The following is a 20,556-nucleotide window of genomic DNA, read 5'->3' on the forward strand; positions in this document are numbered from 1 at the left end:
TTCTCAGGGGTCAAGACAGCCTATCCATACACAGGAAAAATGGAAGTTTTATGAAGATACTCCATCATCCCTGTGCGTGGGCGGCAAGAAAAATCATACCCATGAAGCAGAGACAATGGATAAAGGAAGAGAAATATAGATATATATCCAATTACTACGATTCGTTGGATTCTTGAATCAAGCGTTCTTCACCGGCATGCCCATCCCTGAAGGATATTTCATGCAAGCATATGGAGATTTTAAGAGTTTATTTACACCTCTCAATAAGATACTAGTTATAGATAGAAGAGCGATGCTTAGCAGCTACAAATGGACATTGCAAAGCGTCTCTGCTAAGCAGGTGTTTCTGAAGAATTTGATCAAACTATGTGCATATCGGGGAAATAAGCATTAGCAAATGATCCTCTGTAATGTATAACGATGAAAATAACTCTGAATAACAGATATAATAAGAAAAGAGCGATATTTGGCAGCTTGTACGCCCTCCTTGGTCCCGAGGAGACTGGCCTGGCTGTCGCCATGAGACCTCAGTATCCCACTAATCGTCAGAGGAAGGTTATCGCGCATTCAGTGTAATGCCATAGCTGTCTCGACGATCCTCTTGTCTACTTTTATCTCTTATCGTCATCTCTCTGTTATTAACCCCGACCAGATACCACCAGCGATCACCTGTATATCTTAAGAGGCAGAGGAACAGACAACTACTCCACTCTACAAACTTACAAGCACTCACCCTTCTTCATCACCGTGTTATTCAACATGATTTACCCTGTTCTAGCTTCCCTGCTGGTTCTGGGTTAGTGATTTGACTCGATATTGATTTTAGTTATTGTATTATATAAATTCTCCAATATTAAGTGGGATGTGCAACGGACCAGACCTAACCTAGAATTACTGCTGGCATTCAGTTAATAATAATAATAATAATAACAATAATAATAATAATACGCTACATTAGATTTAACCCCCCCCCCTCAAAAAAAAATTTCCTCATAGCTCCAAAATATTGCTGCCTCCGCTGCGCAATTCACAAAATATTGCAAAATCTATATAATCAACTATCGCTAAGCACACAACCAGTTGCTTAACTCAATAATGACTGTGATTTGACAGTTTTAAATAGTACATTTTACGTTCTATTAATTCACTGTGTGGTTTAATAATCGTTCACATTTGTAGTTGAGTGGTCATTCAGTGTATAGGTTAGTTATTTACTGTGTGTTTAACAATGCGTGGTTGAATAATACGTTGTGTGTGGTATAGTAATATTTGCAGTAATTCACCGCATGAATTTAAACGTAACTCAGTGTGTGGTGTAGTAATTTACCGCGTGTAGTTCAGTCATTCACCGTGTAGTTCAGTCATTCACCGCGTGTAGTTCAGTCATTCACCGTGTGTAGTTCAGTCATTCACCGCGTGTAGTTCACCATGTGTAGTTCAGTCATTCACCGCGTGCAGTTCAGTCATTCACCGTGTGTAGTTCAGTCATTCACCGTGTGTAGTTCAGTCATTCACCGCGTGTAGTTCACCATGTGTAGTTCAGTCATTCACCGCGTGCAGTTCAGTCATTCACCGTGTGTAGTTCAGTCATTCACCGTGTGTAGTTCAGTCATTCACCGTGTGTAGTTCAGTCATTCACCGCGTGTAGTTCAGTCATTCACCGTGTGTAGTTCAGTCATTCACCGCGTGCAGTTCAGTCATTCACCGTGTGTAGTTCAGCGTGTAGTTCAGTCATTCACCGTGTGTAGTCATTCACCGCGTGTAGTTCAGTCATTCACCGTGTGTAGTTCAGTCATTCACCGCGTGTAGTTCATTCACCGTGTGTAGTTCAGTCATTCACCGCGTGCAGTTCAGTCATTCACCGTGTGTAGTTCAGTCATTCACCGTGTGTAGTTCAGTCATTCACCGCGTGTAGTTCAGTCATTCACCGCGTGTAGTTCAGTCATTCACCGCGTGTAGTTCAGTCATTCACCGTGTGTAGTTCAGTCATTCACCACGTGTAGTTCATTCACCGTGTGTATTTCAGTCATTCATCGCGTGCAGTTCAGTCATTCACCGTGTGTAGTTCAGTCATTCACCGCGTATGGTTTATATGGAAAATTGCATTTATCTGAATGTAACTCATTATATACATAACAGAAAATGATAACAAAGATAATTATTATTTATCAGAGTTACATAGACAAGTAGGAATTTGGGACACCTAGGTCGCAAAAATGTCCCCCTTCGATACCTACCACTGTCATATCCACAAGTTGCTCTGGACCTATTAATTAAATGAAATATACATACACCAGGAATACTGGTAAATATATAAATTTGTGGACTGTATATTAAAAATTAAAGAATAATTATAGATATACACAATTACCTAACAGAAAGAGAATATCTTAATATCACTCACCAATTTGACTGGAGATTAAGTTGTATCATACTCAGAAAAACCTCACTAATAAATTTATGAAAACACTGGCCAGAATTATACACAAATCTAGAGAGCTTATCTGAGGTTCCTGGAGCTGTCGTCCAGTCGTCTGATATCTCAAGTTATGCAGGAATGCACATCCACCAATTTCGCCTCCTATTTGAGAGGTGTCAGCCCAAATTTAACCTCTAGAGCACGAAAAATTCTTCCCATTACTCACAACGTGTTATTCAATTCAAACAAAAATGGCGACTGTCCCTTCTTTTAAAAATACACTTTTATTAATACAATATAGGGCATCTATTTACCTATAAATTACCGTATTTCCGGAAAATATACAGTATTTTCCACAGTTTAGTCATTCACCGCGTGTAGTTCAATCATTCACCGCGTGTGGTTTAGTCATTCACCGTGTGTAGTTCAGTCATTCACCACGTGTGATTTAGTCATTCACCGCGTGTAGTTCAGTCATTCACCGTGTGTAGTTCAGTCATTCACCGTGTGTGGTTTAGTCAAGCCCGAAATGCACTGCATGTTAGTGGCTTTCTTTTGTACTTAATATTTTAGTTCATGTAAACTACATTTTGTAATATTGCAGAAGGAAATAAAGTTTATTTGTGTAATTTAGTTATTCAGTGTGATTTACTTGAGGATTAAGGATTTTATTTCTTTGCATAGTTTACTATGTGTAATTTATCATCCTGGGGCATTTCGGGCAGTTATTCAGTGTGTGTGGTTTAGTCATTGTGGTTTAGCAGTCATCTACTGCTTGGTTTAGTATTCACAGTATATGGTGTAGTAGTTATTGTATGGGGTTTTCAGCTATTGACAGTGCATAGTTTGGTAGTCACTGCATGCAGGGACGGATCTACTATGAAACTAATGAAGCTTAAGCTTCAGGGCCCCTAATCCCGAAGGAGCCCCAGAAGAGACTTTAGTCCACACTGCTTAAAATTTTTGGGTCTACCGTATGAGAAGGTTCTTTTTTTTAATAATAATATTAATAATATAGTGGAATTCAATACAAAATAATAGCTAAAATTAAAAGGCTATTAAAGTACCATGTAGGCTAGCTGTAACAGTTCAAGCTTCAGGGTCCCAAAAATGTAGGTCCACCATTGACTACATGTGGTGTAAGTCATTTAGGAAAATCAGTTAGCTGGAGTTGAATTTGCTGGAGTTGAATTCACAAAAATAGTGCCTGCACTCTGAAGGAAGAGTAATGTGGTGTGGAGGGTATCTGATGTTACGTATGCATATTTCCTGGAGGATAGCTGCATTATTACTGTAAAATTTGTAAGCAAGGGATCATACATCGCCTGAGGAATAAGAGGTAATGAAGGGAAAGGTAGAAACCGTAGAGTAGCCCCAGTTCGGGGAATCAAAAACCCATCTTTAGGTCATTACCTTGGCAGGAAATGACAGACGTGTAAAATAACAACATTGTTTTTTTTCTGTTCAACAGGTTGCATGGCTTCCCAGTCTGCATCGGGGGAATTCAACTGTGTAGCTACTACTGGTAAGGAGGGTACAAGTAAATTAATAATATTCACTCAATAGGGAATAGTAAAAGGTGTTTTTGTTACAACCCTACTGTTGAAGAATGGTACGCTTTTGATACACTTGAGAACCATTATTAAAGAAACGTTTTGCCAGCCAGTGGCTTCTTCAGTTCATTACAGAGAAGAACGGTGGAGGAGGAGGAGTTTGAGGTAATCAGTCCCTGAGCCTGGAGTCAATGTGTTCAGTCTATCAATCTTTGAGAAAGGTACAGGCTAGGGGACTGATTACCTCTAATAAATATTTCCTTTACAGGTTACCCGAAGGAAGTTTGCCACATCTCAGCCTGTACTACTGCCATTAATGACCACATCCAGCATGAACTGAATGCAGCATTTACATACATGTTGATGGTGAGGGCAATTATATTATTATTATTCTTATATTCAGGGACTGTCACACTCCTGGGTCTCATCAGGAGGTTTTGGGGGTTCATTATTATTACATTGATGGGGGAGTTTTAAACTCGCAGGGGTCATACAGTGCATGAAGAATGAGAGGCATTCAGGTTCAATCCGAGGCAAGAGAGAGCATACATGTCCAATTCCTTAGATATCAAGAAACCTCCCACAAGAAGTTAAGGGATTCAGTCTCAGAAGGACGAATGGAGTAGGCTTCAGAAGGAAGTTCATCTCCATCATTTCACAAAATTACATAAAATGAGCATCATCACTTACGAACAAGTTCCATGAGAAATATGTAATACATAGTTATCTTACAGATGTCACTCTGCAGTTACAAGTGTCACACACAGCCATCCTTTGTACTAATGTCACCCATGTAGGTGAATACAAATAGGTAGTGTGTCTCATGCTCAGCAGATGGAGGATCAAGCCTCCACGTTGTCTTGTGTTGAAGGGCCGACATGGGTTTAGGTAATGCTTAGCATGAATTATTACTTCTTGTACTAATGTCAATGAATAAACAGACATTTACTAAAACTTGAGTTTATAAACTCTATATAGTTTTGAGGGTTATTAGTGTAGATGTACCATGAAAGCTTCTTGGGCTGTGGGAAGAGGAAGTAGGGTGACAGTTGGTGCCACTGATGCAGTCTTTTCACAGAAGTGCTGCTGAAGAATCATCCTATTGTAAGCTATGTAGCTAAGTGAATATGGTGAATATATATTGGCCAAATTCACATCCAAAAACCTAAAAAAAAAACATAGCAGTTGGAGCAGTCTACAGATCACCTCACACTAATACTTAAGGAACACAATAACTGACTCAGAGATGAATAAACACCACCTGTTACTTGCTGGTGACTTTAATATAAACCTCAGCCAAGCAGCTGACCCCCCAAGTAACTGATTTCATAAACACTATGAGCAACTGCTTGCTGGAATCACAGAGACAAGTGCTTCATTACCCAATCATATCTGGACCAATAATATGTCCCCACTAAAAGCAGGGATATTCACAGACAACACTATGGACCACTACCCAACTTTTCACATAACCAACTTGGGTAGACTTCCTAAGGACATGACTAAAATCTTTTCAACTACATGATGGGCCATCAGTAAATAATTTTATAACTGCCTTATGTAACAATGACTGGCTGGGTGAGCTAGCAGACAGCCATGATATTGATGAACGTGTCAAAATATTTCTACACAGAACCCAAAACCTCTATAATAGATATTGTCCAATGAAAACGAAGCAGATCTCAGCAAAGAGACTAAACAGCCCATGGCTTACAAATAGTACACTTAATTCCATCGACAAAAAAACTATATGAAAAACAATTCAGACAGGGCCTATTAACAAAAGAACTAACTAAACGATATGCATCAATACTCACTAAGCTAATATGGAAGTCCAAACAAATGTATTATGTAAACAGGTTTAATGACATAAAAGGTGATTAGAAAAAGACCTAGAAAACCCTCACTGAAATTTTGGGCTCTAGAAAACTGTCTAGAAACAGATTAATTTAGGGAAAACAGACAAATCACATACAGCCTGTAGACACTGCCAACAAACTTAATGTCTTCTTTTCTGCTGTGTATATAATTAAAGCTAGCAAGCAAAATCCTAAACGCAAATACTCAGCCATAAGACTACCTTGCCGGTAATTACCCAAATACTCTGTATCTCACACCAACAAATCCTACTGAAGTCTCCCAATCATATATAAAAAAGCAGTTCATGTGCTGTCCCCCATTATTGCAACACTGTTTAACAAATTTGTTGAATCTTCAACATTTCCATTCATACTCAACACAGTTAGGGTTACCCTGATCCTCAAAGGAGGTGATCCTACAGAACTAAATAACTACAGACCAATATCTAACTTGATAAATTAGACACGTGCAACACTTTGGTATCTTTAATGAGGAAACGTTTTGCCACACAGTGGCTTCATCAGTCCATACCAAGGAGAATGGTGAAGAACAGGAGGAGTTTGAGGTAATCAGTCCCTCAGCCTTGAGTTGATGTAATCAGTCCACCAATCTTGAAAAGAATACAGCATATGTGTGAAGAAGTGACTTATATACTGTAGGCAGGAAAGATGCAGCAGTCATAGGTGGTGTCACATATGACAAATGTGGAAGTAGGTCGTGCCTAAAGGTTAGGCAAGTGAAGAATCCCCTGTATTAGATACTCATGTGTTGCACACGTGTCTAATTTATCAACTATCGGTTCTCTGAACCATTCATCGATATCTAACTTGCCTCTACACTCTTAAAATCTTCGAAAAAATAATACATAAACAAATCTACTCCTACCTCGTATCTCATCACATACTGAACCCCTGCCAGTTTGGGTTTAGGCCGAAAAAAAAGCAAAAATGATGCTGTTATTCAGATGCTCGAACTTCTATATACATGTACAGCACTTGAAAAAATTAATATCCTCTGGGGCTCTTCAAAGACCTACGGAGAGCATTTGATACAGTAGACCACAATATCTTGCACCTAAAACTAGAACATTACGGGATCAGGATACTCCCTCAGTTACCTAAAATCTTATCTTAGTGATAGACACCAGTATGTACATGTATATACAAATGACCTCCAATACTCAGCCTGTAGTTGTTGGAGTACCACAGGGAAGTGTCCTTGGTCCTCTGCTCTTTCTTATTTAAATCAGTGACCTCCCAAATGCATCTTGACTCCTGAAACAGTTCTATTTGCAGATGGCACCACTTACATCATCTCCCACCAAAACCCGGCTATATTTAGTGACACTGTAAACAGTGAGCTAATGAAATATCAAATTGGATGATGACCAACAAACTCACTCTCAATACAGACAAAACCTATTTATGTTTTTTTCCAAACAGAGCATTAAATATCCAGCACTAAATCTCCAGATACACTGAGGGCAAATTTCTAGGTCTCCACCTTGACTGCAGTCTTAAATTTCAGACCCACATCCAGCATATAACTAAGAAAGTTTCCAAAACAGTAGGCATCCTTTCCAAGATATGATACAATGCACCCCAAATGGTGCTCCTTACTTTATATCACTCTCTAATATACCCTTACCTCACCTATGGTATTTGTGCTTGGGAATCTACCACGGCCCATCACCTTAAACCTTTAATAACCCAACAAAAAACTGTGGTGAGGATGATCACAAATTTCTATGCCAAACAACACACCTCACCACTCTTCAAGAGCTTGAACTTACTTAATACAGCCTCTCCTCACTTAGCGATGTACTTGTTTACCAACACCTCAGACATACGACGGGCTCTCTGACCAGTATTTATACCTAAATAATGTATATTAGAGCTGATTTCCTCTATTCTGCTTATTTCAGTATACAGTACACTACTGTATAAACATTTAAAAATATACCAAAATGTTGTAAATGGTGCAAAGGTGACATTAAAACAATATCAAAGTTGGTTGACACAAACCCACTACCATTATAGTATGGTCCTTACATAGCGACGAATTCGTTTAACGACGTGGTCTCAGGAACGGAACTCTGTCGTTAAGTGAGGAGAAGCTGTATACAAAATATGCACACTTATTATTGTGCCTACTATATATACAGAACATTAAACTCCAATATAAACCCTCCGCTCAAACGTCTCCTAGACAGTTACAACAGAACACACACACATATCACAGGCACAAAACACGTTTTGACATCCCTCGTGTCCGTCTCACACTGTGCAAAAATTCAATGCAAATAAAGAGCTTGAAGATCTGGGACTCTTTGCCTGAACCAGCAAAAGGTCCCCTGCCCACAAATCAATGTAGGACTATACTTAAAAATCATCTCATCTCTCAATAATAACTATACCCACACTATGCTAATCTCTAACCAAATTAGAAGCAACTCTCCCAAATATTATTACAAACCTAAAAATGTATATTTGTGTCAGAAATTCTACTATCTCATATTAAAAACTGAGTAAAATGTTGAATATTTGAAGTTTGTCTAGATTTAAGTACTAGTCTAAGTATTAGGTTAAGTCTGCTTGAAATACCTCAGCATGATAGTGGCTTTCTTTTTTTTTTTTTTTTTTTTTTTATTATCACACCGGCCGATTCCCACCAAGGCAGGGTGGCCCGAAAAAGAAAAACTTTCACCATCATTCACTCCATCACTGTCTTGCCAGAAGGGTGCTTTACACTACAGTTTTTAAACTGCAACATTAACACCCCTCCTTCAGAGTGCAGGCACTGTACTTCCCATCTCCAGGACTCAAGTCCGGCCTGCCGGTTTCCCTGAATCCCTTCATAAATGTTACTTTGCTCACACTCCAACAGCACGTCAAGTATTAAAAACCATTTGTCTCCATTCACTCCTATCAAACACGCTCACGCATGCCTGCTGGAAGTCCAAGCCCCTCGCACACAAAACCTCCTTTACCCCCTCCCTCCAACCCTTCCTAGGCCGACCCCTACCCCGCCTTCCTTCCACTACAGACTGATACACTCTTGAAGTCATTCTGTTTCGCTCCATTCTCTCTACATGTCCGAACCACCTCAACAACCCTTCCTCAGCCCTCTGGACAACAGTTTTGGTAATCCCGCACCTCCTCCTAACTTCCAAACTACGAATTCTCTGCATTATATTCACACCACACATTGCCCTCAGACATGACATCTCCACTGCCTCCAGCCTTCTCCTCGCTGCAACATTCATCACCCACGCTTCACACCCATATAAGAGCGTTGGTAAAACTATACTCTCATACATTCCCCTCTTTGCCTCCAAGGACAAAGTTCTTTGTCTCCACAGACTCCTAAGTGCACCACTCACTCTTTTTCCCTCATCAATTCTATGATTCACCTCATCTTTCATAGACCCATCCGCTGACACGTCCACTCCCAAATATCTGAATACGTTCACCTCCTCCATACTCTCTCCCTCCAATCTGATATTCAATCTTTCATCACCTAATCTTTTTGTTATCCTCATAACCTTACTCTTTCCTGTATTCACCTTTAATTTTCTTCTTTTGCACACCCTACCAAATTCATCCACCAATCTCTGCAACTTCTCTTCAGAATCTCCCAAGAGCACAGTGTCATCAGCAAAGAGCAGCTGTGACAATTCCCACTTTGTGTGTGATTCTTTATCTTTTAACTCCACGCCTCTTGCCAAGACCCTCGCATTTACTTCTCTTACAACCCCATCTATAAATATATTAAACAACCACGGTGACATCACACATCCTTGTCTAAGGCCTACTTTTACTGGGAAAAAATTTCCCTCTTCCCTACATACTCTAACTTGAGCCTCACTATCCTCGTAAAAACTCTTCACTGCTTTCAGTAACCTACCTCCTACACCATACACTTGCAACATCTGCCACATTGCCCCCCTATCCACCCTGTCATACGCCTTTTCCAAATTCATAAATGCCACAAAGACCTCTTTAGCCTTATCTAAATACTGTTCACTTATATGTTTCACTGTAAACACCTGGTCCACACACCCCCTACCTTTCCTAAAGCCTCCTTGTTCATCTGCTATCCTATTCTCCGTCTTACTCTTAATTCTTTCAATTATAACTCTACCATACACTTTACCAGGTACACTCAACAGACTTATCCCCCTATAATTTTTGCACTCTCTTTTATCCCCTTTGCCTTTATACAAAGGAACTATGCATGCTCTCTGCCAATCCCTAGGTACCTTACCCTCTTCCATACATTTATTAAATAATTGCACCAACCACCAGTCAAATTATGAAATGTAAACACATTGTAACCTTTACAAAGAAATAAACTTTTGATTTGATTTGATAAGTGGTTACAGTATTGGGCCCACATTTTGCACTGATGAAGGTTCGAGTCCCTACCTATTCTTTTGTTCATTCAGCACTATCCAAACTGGAAGACCAGGAATGCAACTTGTTCTTTAGTTGGGATTCCTCACATGAATATTCTTTTACTAAAAAAAACATGTTTTTTGTCATGCTTCTGGTAAGCCCTTGAGGTTATTCAATTTTTATTTATTTTAGGGAGTTCAATTTGGCCAGTACACAATAGACAGACCAGGTATTTCCAAGTTCTTGCTGGAAGCTGCAACAGAAGAGCGAAGCCATGCCATCCAGATGTTAGACTACCTCAACACTCGGGGTATCAAGTCAAGTATGATGACCAGCCCTGCCTACAACTTTAAAACTATTGAAAAGGTCAGTTCATGCTTTCATATGCAGTTTGCATTGATACACTATAAAATAAATACTTTTAGTGCTGATACAAGATTTGAGTTGTTCTATGATATTGTTATTAACCCTTTCACTGTCAATACCCACCCTTTCCCAAATTGAAAGCCCCTTTTGTGTTGCTGTTTTCAAAACATAAAAAAAAATAATTTTATCTTCTAAAATTGTACAGAATCTTTTTTCTAAAGGTAATGACACCAGAAATGGAAAAATTGATGTGATTCTTACATAGTTACACAGATGTGAAATTGGAGGTTGAAGACCATTTGATGTAACAGTAATTTTGTTCAATTTGAGGCCTATTTTAGACCAATAACAGTTTTCAAACTACATACTGGTATGCCTTCTATATTATTCAGCGATTGCAAGAAACTAACCACTTAGTCCTCGATCAGTAATTTAGCCAATTATACACTAATTTCAACAAATTCCAATTTAAAAATAGTCCAAAACAAACATTGTAGGCATTCCAGCCACTAAAGCAACTCTCCCTCTGTTTACTGATCATGTTCCTAGACTTCTATATAACACTTGCCTTCATTTTGAATCTATCGTCAAGCAAAAATAAAATACAGTACCTGTTTTTCCTCAATTTCTCAGATAATAAATCATATTGCTACTGTATATTAAATAGTATAATGTCGCCATGGTTGTTCAATATATTATAGCTCGGTAATTATGTTTCATCTCCAAAGTATGTACAGTAATTGCCTTGGCATCATCATGGTCAAAATATCATAAGCTGAACTATCGTAAGTCGAGGAGCACCCGTATATACAGTATTCTTTTATTTTTACTTGGCAGTTTGGAGGGGTATGTTATATGTCTTTATACACTGTATATGCTTCTAAACTGTTGTATCTGGGTGCCTCTGCAAAGATAGTGATTATGTGTGAGTGAGGTGAAAGTGTTGAATGATAACGAAAGTATTTTCTTTTTGGGGATTTTCTTTCTTTTTGGGTCACCCTGCCTCAGTGGGAGACAGCCGACTTGTTGAAAAAAAAATTAATAACTTTAAAAATTTGGGCAATATTTTTTAAGGCAGTATTTAATGTACATGTATTCATACACAGTAAAATAATTTATTGTTTGACTTTCAGATCAATGGAATTAAAAACATGACATACGACAAAGCTTTACAGGACGCTCTCGATATGGAAATTCAGGTTTGTGATTGAACAGTACCATAATAATGCACAGTATGACATTACCATACTGAGTAATGTTCAGTCTAATGTTTCTCCCAATATTTAAAATGGTGTAAAAGCAGTAAAGTCAAATCTATTGGGAGTTCCTCTAAATCAAGATGTACAGTATATTTAGCAATTAGTTATTTTAGGCAAATATACATTAAACCACTTATACCCAAGCTTCTTTATTGTATCTTATTCTGGTGCCCCGTGGCCTGGTGGTAAATGCTCTCGCTTCACATGGCGAGGGTCCGGGTTTGATTCCCAGCGATGGGGTGGAAACATTGGGGATGTTTCCTTACACCGGTTGTCTATGTTCACCCATCAGTAAAATGGGTACCTGGGCATTAGTTGACTTGTGTGGCTTGCATTCTGGGACAAAACTGACTTATTTGCCCAAAAAGCTCTGCATAGCAAGTGGCTTTCTATATAGTAGTATGTCATTGATGTCAGGTAGGCCTATATACCTTGTACATGTTTTTTTTTTATTTTATATTATCACACTGGCTGATTCCCACCAAGGCAGGGTGGCCCGAAAAAGAAAAACTTTCACCATCATTCACTCCATCACTGTCTTGCGAGAAGGGTGCTTTACACTACAGTTTTTAAACTGCAACATTAACACCCCTCCTTCAGAGTGCAGGCACTGTACTTCCCATCTCCAGGACTCAAGTCCGGCCTGCCGGTTTCCCTGAACCCCTTCATAAATGTTACTTTGCTCACACTCCAACAGCACGTCAAGTATTAAAAACCATTTGTCTCCATTCACTCCTATCAAACACGCTCATGCATGCCTGCTGGAAGTCCAAGCCCCTTGCACACAAAACCTCCTTTACCCCCTCCCTCCAACGTTTCCTAGGCCGACCCCTACCCCGCCTTCCTTCCACTACAGACTGATACACTCTTGAAGTCACTCTGTTTCGCTCCATTCTCTCTACATGTCCGAACCACCTCAACAACCCTTCCTCAGCCCTCTGGACAACAGTTTTGGTAATCCCGCACCTCCTCCTAACTTCCAAACTACGAATTCTCTGCATTATATTCACACCACACATTGCCCTCAGACATGACATCTCCACTGCCTCCAGCCTTCTCCTCGCTGCAACATTCATCACCCATGCTTCACACCCATATAAGAGCGTTGGTAAAACTATACTCTCATACATTCCCCTCTTTGCCTCCAAGGACAAAGTTCTTTGTCTCCACAGACTCCTAAGTGCACCACTCACCCTTTTCCCCTCATCAATTCTATGATTCACCTCATCTTTCATAGACCCATCCGCTGACACGTCCACTCTCAAATATCTGAATACATTCACCTCCTCCATACTCTCTCTCCCCAATCTGATATCCAATCTTTCATCACCTAATCTTTTTGTTATCCTCATAACCCTACTCTTTCCTGTATTCACTTTTAATTTTCTTCTTTTGCACACCCTACCAAATTCATCCACCAATCTCTGCAACTTCTCTTCAGAATCTCCCAAGAGCACAGTGTCATCAGCAAAGAGCAACTGTGGGAACTCCCACTTTATGTGTGATTCTTTATCTTTTGACTCCATGCCTCTTGCCAAGACCCTCGCATTTACTTCTCTTACAACCCCATCTATAAATATATTAAACAACCACGGTGACATCACACATCCTTGTCTAAGGCCTGCTTTTACTGGGAAATAATTTCCCTCTTTCCTACATACTCTAACTTGAGCCTCACTATCCTCATAAAAACTCTTCACTGCTTTCAGTAACCTACCTCCTGCACCATACACCTGCAACATCTGCCACATTGCTCCCCTATCCACCCTGTCATATGCCTTTTCCAAATCCATAAATGCCACAAAGACCTCTTTAGCCTTTATTTACTACAAGTACATGTACTTGTAGTAAACAAAGATTTTTTTTTTTTAACACGTCGGCCGTCTCCCACCGAGGCAGGGTGACCCAAAAAAGAAAGAAAATCCCCAAAAAGAAAATGCTTTCATCATCATTCAACACTTTCACCACACTCACACATTATCACTGTTTTTGCAGAGGTACTCAGAATACAACAGTTTAGAAGCATATACGTATAAAGATACACAACATATCCCTCCAAACTGCCAATATCCCAAACCCCTCCTTTAAAGTGCAGGCATTGTACTTCCCATTTCCAGGACTCAAGTCCAACTATATGAAAATAACCGGTTTCCCCGAATCCCTTCACTAAATATTACCCTGCTCACACTCCAACAGATCGTCAGGTCCCAAGTACCATTCGCCTCCATTCACTCCTATCTAACATGCTCACGCACGCTTGCTGGAAGTCCAAGCCCCTCGCCCACAAAACCTCCTTTACCCCCTCTCTCCAACCCTTTCGAGGACGACCCCTACCCCGCCTTCCTTCCCCTATAGATTTATATGCTTTCCATGTCATTCTACTTTGATCCATTCTCTCTAAATGACCAAACCACCTCAACAACCCCTCTTCTGCCCTCTGACTAATACTTTTATTAACTCCACACCTTTTCCTAATTTCCACACTCCGAATTTTCTGCATAATATTTGCACCACACATTGCCCTTAGACATGACATCTCCACTGCCTCCAACCGTCTCCTCGCTGCTGCATTTACCACCCAAGCTTCACATCCATATAAGAGTGTTGGTACTACTATACTTTCATACATTCCCTTCTTTGCCTCCATAGATAACGTTTTTTGACTCCACATATACCTCAACGCACCACTCACCTTTTTTCCCTCATCAATTCTATGATTAACCTCATCCTTCATAAATCCATCCGCCAACATGTCAACTCCCAAGTATCTGAAAACATTCACTTCTTCCATACTCCTCCTCCCCAATTTGATATCCAATTTTTCTTTATCTAAATCATTTGATACCCTCATCACCTTACTCTTTTCTGTGTTCACTTTCAACTTTCTACCTTTACACACATTCCCAAACTCATCCACTAACCTTTGCAATTTTTCTTCAGAATCTCCCATAAGCACAGTATCATCAGCAAAAAGTAACTGTGTCACTTCCCATTTTGAATTTGATTCCCCATAATTTAATCCCACCCCTCTCCCAAACACCCTAGCATTTACTTCTTTTACAACCCCATCTATAAATATATTAAACAACCATGGTGACATTACACATCCCTGTCTAAGACCTACTTTTACCGGGAAGTAGTCTCCCTCTCTTCTACACACCCTAACCTGAGCCTCACTATCCTCACAAAAACTCTTTACAGCATTTAATAACTTACCACCTATTCCATATACTTGCAACATCTGCCACATTGCTCCCCTATCCACTCTATCATATGCCTTTTCTAAATCCATAAATGCAATAAAAACTTCCCTACCCTTATCTAAATACTGTTCACATATATGCTTCAATGTATTATTTTTTAAATACACTACCTAACAGAATCACTACCTAACTGAATGCAACCATATGACCTGTCTTTGTAATACTCACTTGTGCTTCATAGTAATCTGTTTACATTAATGTTTTATCACTGATTTCATCATTGCTTAGTTAATCTTAAGTTAATTTTAAGCCAGCCCGTAATGCTATGCATAGTATAAGTGGCTTTGGCATGCTGCTCTTATCTGTATTTTTTTTGTACCTCTGTATGTTTGCTCAAATTGGAAATAAATAAATAAATAAATAAATAAACACTTGATCTACACATCCCCTACCCACTCTGAAACCTCCTTGCTCATCCACAATCCTACATTCTGTCTTACCTCTAATTCTTTCAATTATAACCCTACCGTACACTTTTCCTGGTATACTCAGTAAACTTATTCCTCTATAATTTTTACAATCTCTTTTGTCCCCCTTCCCTTTATATAAAGGGACTATACATGCTCTCTGCCAATCCCTAGGTACCTTCCCCTCTTTCATACATTTATTAAACAAAAGTACCAACCACTCCAACACTATATCCCCCCCTGCTTTTAACATTTCTGTCATGATCCCATCAGTTCCAGCTGCTTTACCTCCTTTCATTCTACGTAATGCCTCACGTACCTCCCCCACACTTACATTCTGCTCTTCGTCACTCCTAAAAGATGGTATACCTCCCTGGCCAGTGCATGAAATTACCGCCTCCCTTTCTTCCTCAACATTTAAAAGTTCCTCAAAATATTCTCGCCATCTACCTAATACCTCCCTCTCCCCATCTACTAACTCCCCTACTCTGTTTTTAACTGACAAATCCATACTTTCCCTAGGCTTTCTTAACTTGTTTAACTCACTCCAAAATTTTTTCTTATTTTCATTAAAATTTCTTGACAGTGCCTCTCCCACTCTATCATCTGCTCTCCTTTTGCACTCTCTCACCACTCTCTTCACCTTTCTTTTACTCTCCATATACTCTGCTCTTCTTATAACACTTCTGCTTTGTAAAAACCTCTCATAAGCTAACTTTTTCTCTTTTATCACACCCTTTACTTCTTCTTTCATCACACCCTTTACTTCATCATTCCACCAATCACTCCTCTTTCCTCCTGCCCCCACCCTCCTATAGCCACAAACTTCTGCCCCACATTCTAATACTGCATTTTTAAAACTATTCCAACCCTCTTCAACCCCCCCACTACTCATCTTTGCACTAGCCCACCTTTCTGCCAATAGTCGCTTATATCTCACCCGAACTTCCTCCTCCCTTAGTTATATACTTTCACCTCTCTCTTACTTATTGTTGCCACCTTCCGCTTGTCCCATCTACCTCTTACTCTAACTGTAGCTACAACTAAATAATGATCTGAAATATCAGTTGCCCCTCTATAAACATGTACATCCTGAAGCCTACCCATCAACCTTTTATCCACCAATATATAATCTAACAAACTACTTTCATTACGTGCTATATCATACCTTGTATATTTATTTATCCTCTTTTTCATAAAATATGTATTACTTATTGCCAAACCTCTTTCTACACATAGCTCAATTAAAGGCTTCCCATTTTCATTTACCCCTGGCACCCCAAATTTACCTACTACTCCATCTACATTTTTACCCACTTTAGCATTGAAATCCCCAACCACAAGTACTCTCACACTTGGTTCAAAACTCCCCACATGCTCACTCAACATTTCCCAAAACCTCTCTCTCTCCTCTACACTTCTCTCTTCTCCAGGTGCATATACACTTACTATTACCCACTTTTCACATACATCCTTTATTTTACTCCACATAATCCTTGAATTAATACATTTATACTCCCTCTTTTCCTGCCATAGGTTATCCTTCAACATTATTGCTACTCATTCTTTAGCTCTAACTCTATTGAAAACCCTCCATTCAAAACCTCTCTGTTTCTCTCTACATCTACCCAGTTTTATAAACTTTTTTAGTAATTGTATACAGGAGAAGGGGTTACTAGCCCATTCTCCCGGCATTTTAGTCGTACGACACGCATATCCACTTCCCCATGGACTTACTATTAGAAAAAGGAGGAAAACCTAGATGTATGTATATATATATATGCACTGTTGTCAGCAAGATATCCCATCTTAGCGTGTTTATGAGACAGAAAAAGAAAACCAGCAATCCTATTGCAAAACAGTTATCTAATCCCATTTACTTCTCTCCACTAAAACTCTCCCACCCCCTTCAGCTTCTCATTCATAACATCCACAATCACCTCTTTTTTTATCATTCGCACAACATCCACGCACATTCAGACATCCCACTTTGACAATTTTCTTCTTTTTAGTAATCTGTACAGGAAAAGGGGTTACTAGCCCATTGTTCCCAGCATTTTAGTTGACTTTTACAACAGGCATGGCTTATGGAGGAAAGATTCTTATTCCACTTCCCCATGGATATAAAAGGAAAAGTAATAAGAACAAGAACTATTAAGATAAAATCAAAGAAAACTCAGATGAGTGTGTATAAATAAACGTGTACATGTATGTGCAGTGTGACCTAAGTGTAAGCAGAAGTAGCAAGACGTACCTGTAATCTTGCATATTTATGATACAGACAAAAGACACCAGCAATCCTACTATCATGTAAAACAATGACAGGCTCTCATTTTACACTCACCTGGCAGAATGGTAGTACCTCCCTGTTTGGTTGCTGTCTATCAACCTACTACTTATAATATTATACAGTACTACAGCTGATCTTGAACAAATTTTTTTGTGTATGTGTATATTAACTGCCTGTACCTGTATATGTATTTTTTGACAGGTGACAGTAAAGATTTACGAAGTGGTGAAGAATTGTGAAAATGACTACCATGCAGCTGATGTATTCACCAATCCTATTCTGGAGGAGCAGCATGATGGCATTCGCAAGCTTCAGGGAGCTATTCGTGCCTTTAATGATTTGACCCGAGGTTACACTAATAATGAGTCAGCATATGCTATGGCAGAATATATCTTTGACCGCAAAATGCTGAAAGGCGAGATTATCCAGGGGATGCACTAAATGAATATAACTACTAAAGCTTATGTGTTGTAGAAACCATAAAAAAGTAGAAAACATGATGCATTCATATTTCTTTTTCTAATTTTTATAATACACAGGTTAACTTCCACCAAGGTAGAGTGGCCCAAACAATGGATAACTCATTGTTATTCATTCAATAAATGTATTGCCAGAAGTGCTGACATTGTAGTTCATATGGCTCTCCAAACTGCAACATCCTCCACCTCTCCTTCAGGGTGCACGCACTGTACTTCCCATCTCCAGAACTCAAGTCCGGCTAACTGGTTTCCCTGAACCCCTTCATAAATGTTAACCTGCATGTTATGTCATAAAAACCACTTGCCTCATTTTTCTAATATATTACTGAAATCTTGCAAACTGAAAATACACCTCTACACAATTTTGTATGTACAAACAAAGATTTTATTAATTCAGTCTGGGGAAATATCCAGTACAGTATTAATCAAATATTATACCATTTCCACATTAGGTACAAGGTTTTTTTGAATGAGATACTTTTAACATTTTTTTTTTTGCAATTTATCATGATCTACAATTCAGAATGTGGATAATAATTTTTTTTATATAAAGATAAATTAACAGTTTGATTTGAGAGCCCCCTAGAGTTTGGGATCTAAAAATGTTAACATTACCAGACTTCTGTAAACTTTTTCATGTCCTGTTGCTAAATTTATTGTCTTTCCTAAGAGCATAAACTTAGCTAGTTTTTGTGTTTTATTTTACAGGTGATATTAATATAACTTTATTGTATAGCTTCTCAGTATTTGTATGTTTAACAGCACTACCTTATGAGATTATTGTAGTGGTAAACAATGTATTGTATATGGCTGTAATGAAAACTTTCGAGTAACCAATAAAGACTTCACAGCCTGAAAAATATTAATATCCTAAATAAAAATCTTGTAATAAAAAAAGTATTGTTTCACACTAATTATGATGAAAACTTCAATTCACTTCTTATAAATTCTAAACATACAGAAATCCCTGGTTATTAGTGAATGGTTAAGTTTCACATAACTGTTACAAACCCTGTAAAGGGATTATTAACAGACTCCTGACTGTCTTCAAGAGCGAATTCAGTTTCACATAACTGTTACAAATCCTGTGAAGGGATTATTAACAGACTCCTGACTGTCTTCAAGAGCGAATTCAGTTTCACGTAACTGTTACAAATCCTGTAAAGGGATTATTAACTGACTCTCCTGACCGTCTTCAAGAGTGAATTCAAGTTACTTAAGATCATGCCTGATTAACCAGGCTGCAATGCCTATATTGAACTGAGAACACCAAGTGACTGACCAGCCAAAGCAGGATTAAAGGTCAGGCCAGCTATCTAGGGCACTGACCTATAAGGAGTTCCAAACATCAGTGAGAGATGTATTTCAGTTTCTGTGCAGTCCAAGGAAGGTATCCTTGTATCTCAAAAACCTGGCCCCCTTTACTTTAATGCATGCAAAAGCAATATTACAAGACAATCAAAATTTTCATGCAGCAAAATATGAAAACCATGTATGAAGTGCTGAATAAATATTTAAAAAATAATGGTACCTGACTGTAAGGATGCCAGAACAAAAAAAAAAGCCTGTCTGGGGAACTCAAATTTCTGTCTGGCCCTGGCCAGGCCAATAAATGAGAAGATTGGTCTGAGACCAGGACATGGGAGAAATAATCCCCTAAACACTTAACAAAGGCAATCATAGGTTGTGAGCCATTTTGTCTGAACCCACATATGGTAACCTTCCAAATGTAGTCTCCACTAATTTAGCTCTCTTACTCACAGAGACATGCAAGTCTTTTCCTTACCTTCTTCTCTCACTGCCTTGTCAGAGCAACTCCTTATAACCATTCCTAAGCTAAAATACAATTTTACCAAGGCAGATATGATTGAAGAGGCAACAACAGAGAGGCTTAGACCTTGGATACTCTATTAGGGATAGTCAACTGGAAACAGAATGATACACGGAAAAAAAACAAAATTATCAAAAGAATGTCTTAATTAAATGGAACTTCCTGATACTTGACAGCTATGTCAAGGCCATAAAAATTTAATAAAATAGGATGAAGGAAGCTGAAAAGTGTTCATCTTAGGCACCAACAGCAGCTGTCATTCAGGAAATGGCCAAAGTTCCACTTGACACTCAGAGTTAGGTCATAGAAAGCAAAAACTGTGGCATTCCAGCTGATTTTTGCTCAAGGAGAGGATCCTAAACAATGTAAATTATTTTTTTAGCAACTTTGTTGTGTCCCAGAGTAGCAGTTGCTATTCTGTGACCCTAGGAA

The 20,556-nt window shown here is 38.9% G+C and overlaps 1 protein-coding gene across 2 annotated transcripts; it reads left to right on the top strand.

The window, feature by feature from the left end:
• Nucleotides 1-515: 515 nt before the first annotated feature.
• Nucleotides 516-19,153, top strand: LOC128696559 (ferritin heavy chain). 2 transcript variants are annotated; one of them, XM_053787876.2, is made up of 6 exons: nucleotides 517-796; nucleotides 3,891-3,944; nucleotides 4,241-4,338; nucleotides 10,422-10,595; nucleotides 11,729-11,794; nucleotides 18,016-19,153. In XM_053787876.2, exons 1-6 carry the CDS (start codon nucleotides 760-762, stop codon nucleotides 18,253-18,255), a joined length of 669 nt encoding a protein of 222 aa, XP_053643851.1. In that variant the 5' UTR covers nucleotides 517-759; the 3' UTR covers nucleotides 18,256-19,153. The 2 variants fall into 2 exon arrangements, with proteins under 2 accessions (XP_053643852.1, XP_053643851.1); XM_053787877.2 differs by lacking the exon at nucleotides 11,729-11,794 and having other exon boundaries at nucleotides 516-796.
• The last annotated feature ends 1,403 nt before the right edge of the window (nucleotides 19,154-20,556 follow it).

The sequence above is a fragment of the Cherax quadricarinatus genome, chromosome 47 (genome assembly GCF_038502225.1).
Source record: "Cherax quadricarinatus isolate ZL_2023a chromosome 47, ASM3850222v1, whole genome shotgun sequence".
In the NCBI taxonomy this organism is placed as follows: domain Eukaryota; kingdom Metazoa; phylum Arthropoda; class Malacostraca; order Decapoda; family Parastacidae; genus Cherax; species Cherax quadricarinatus.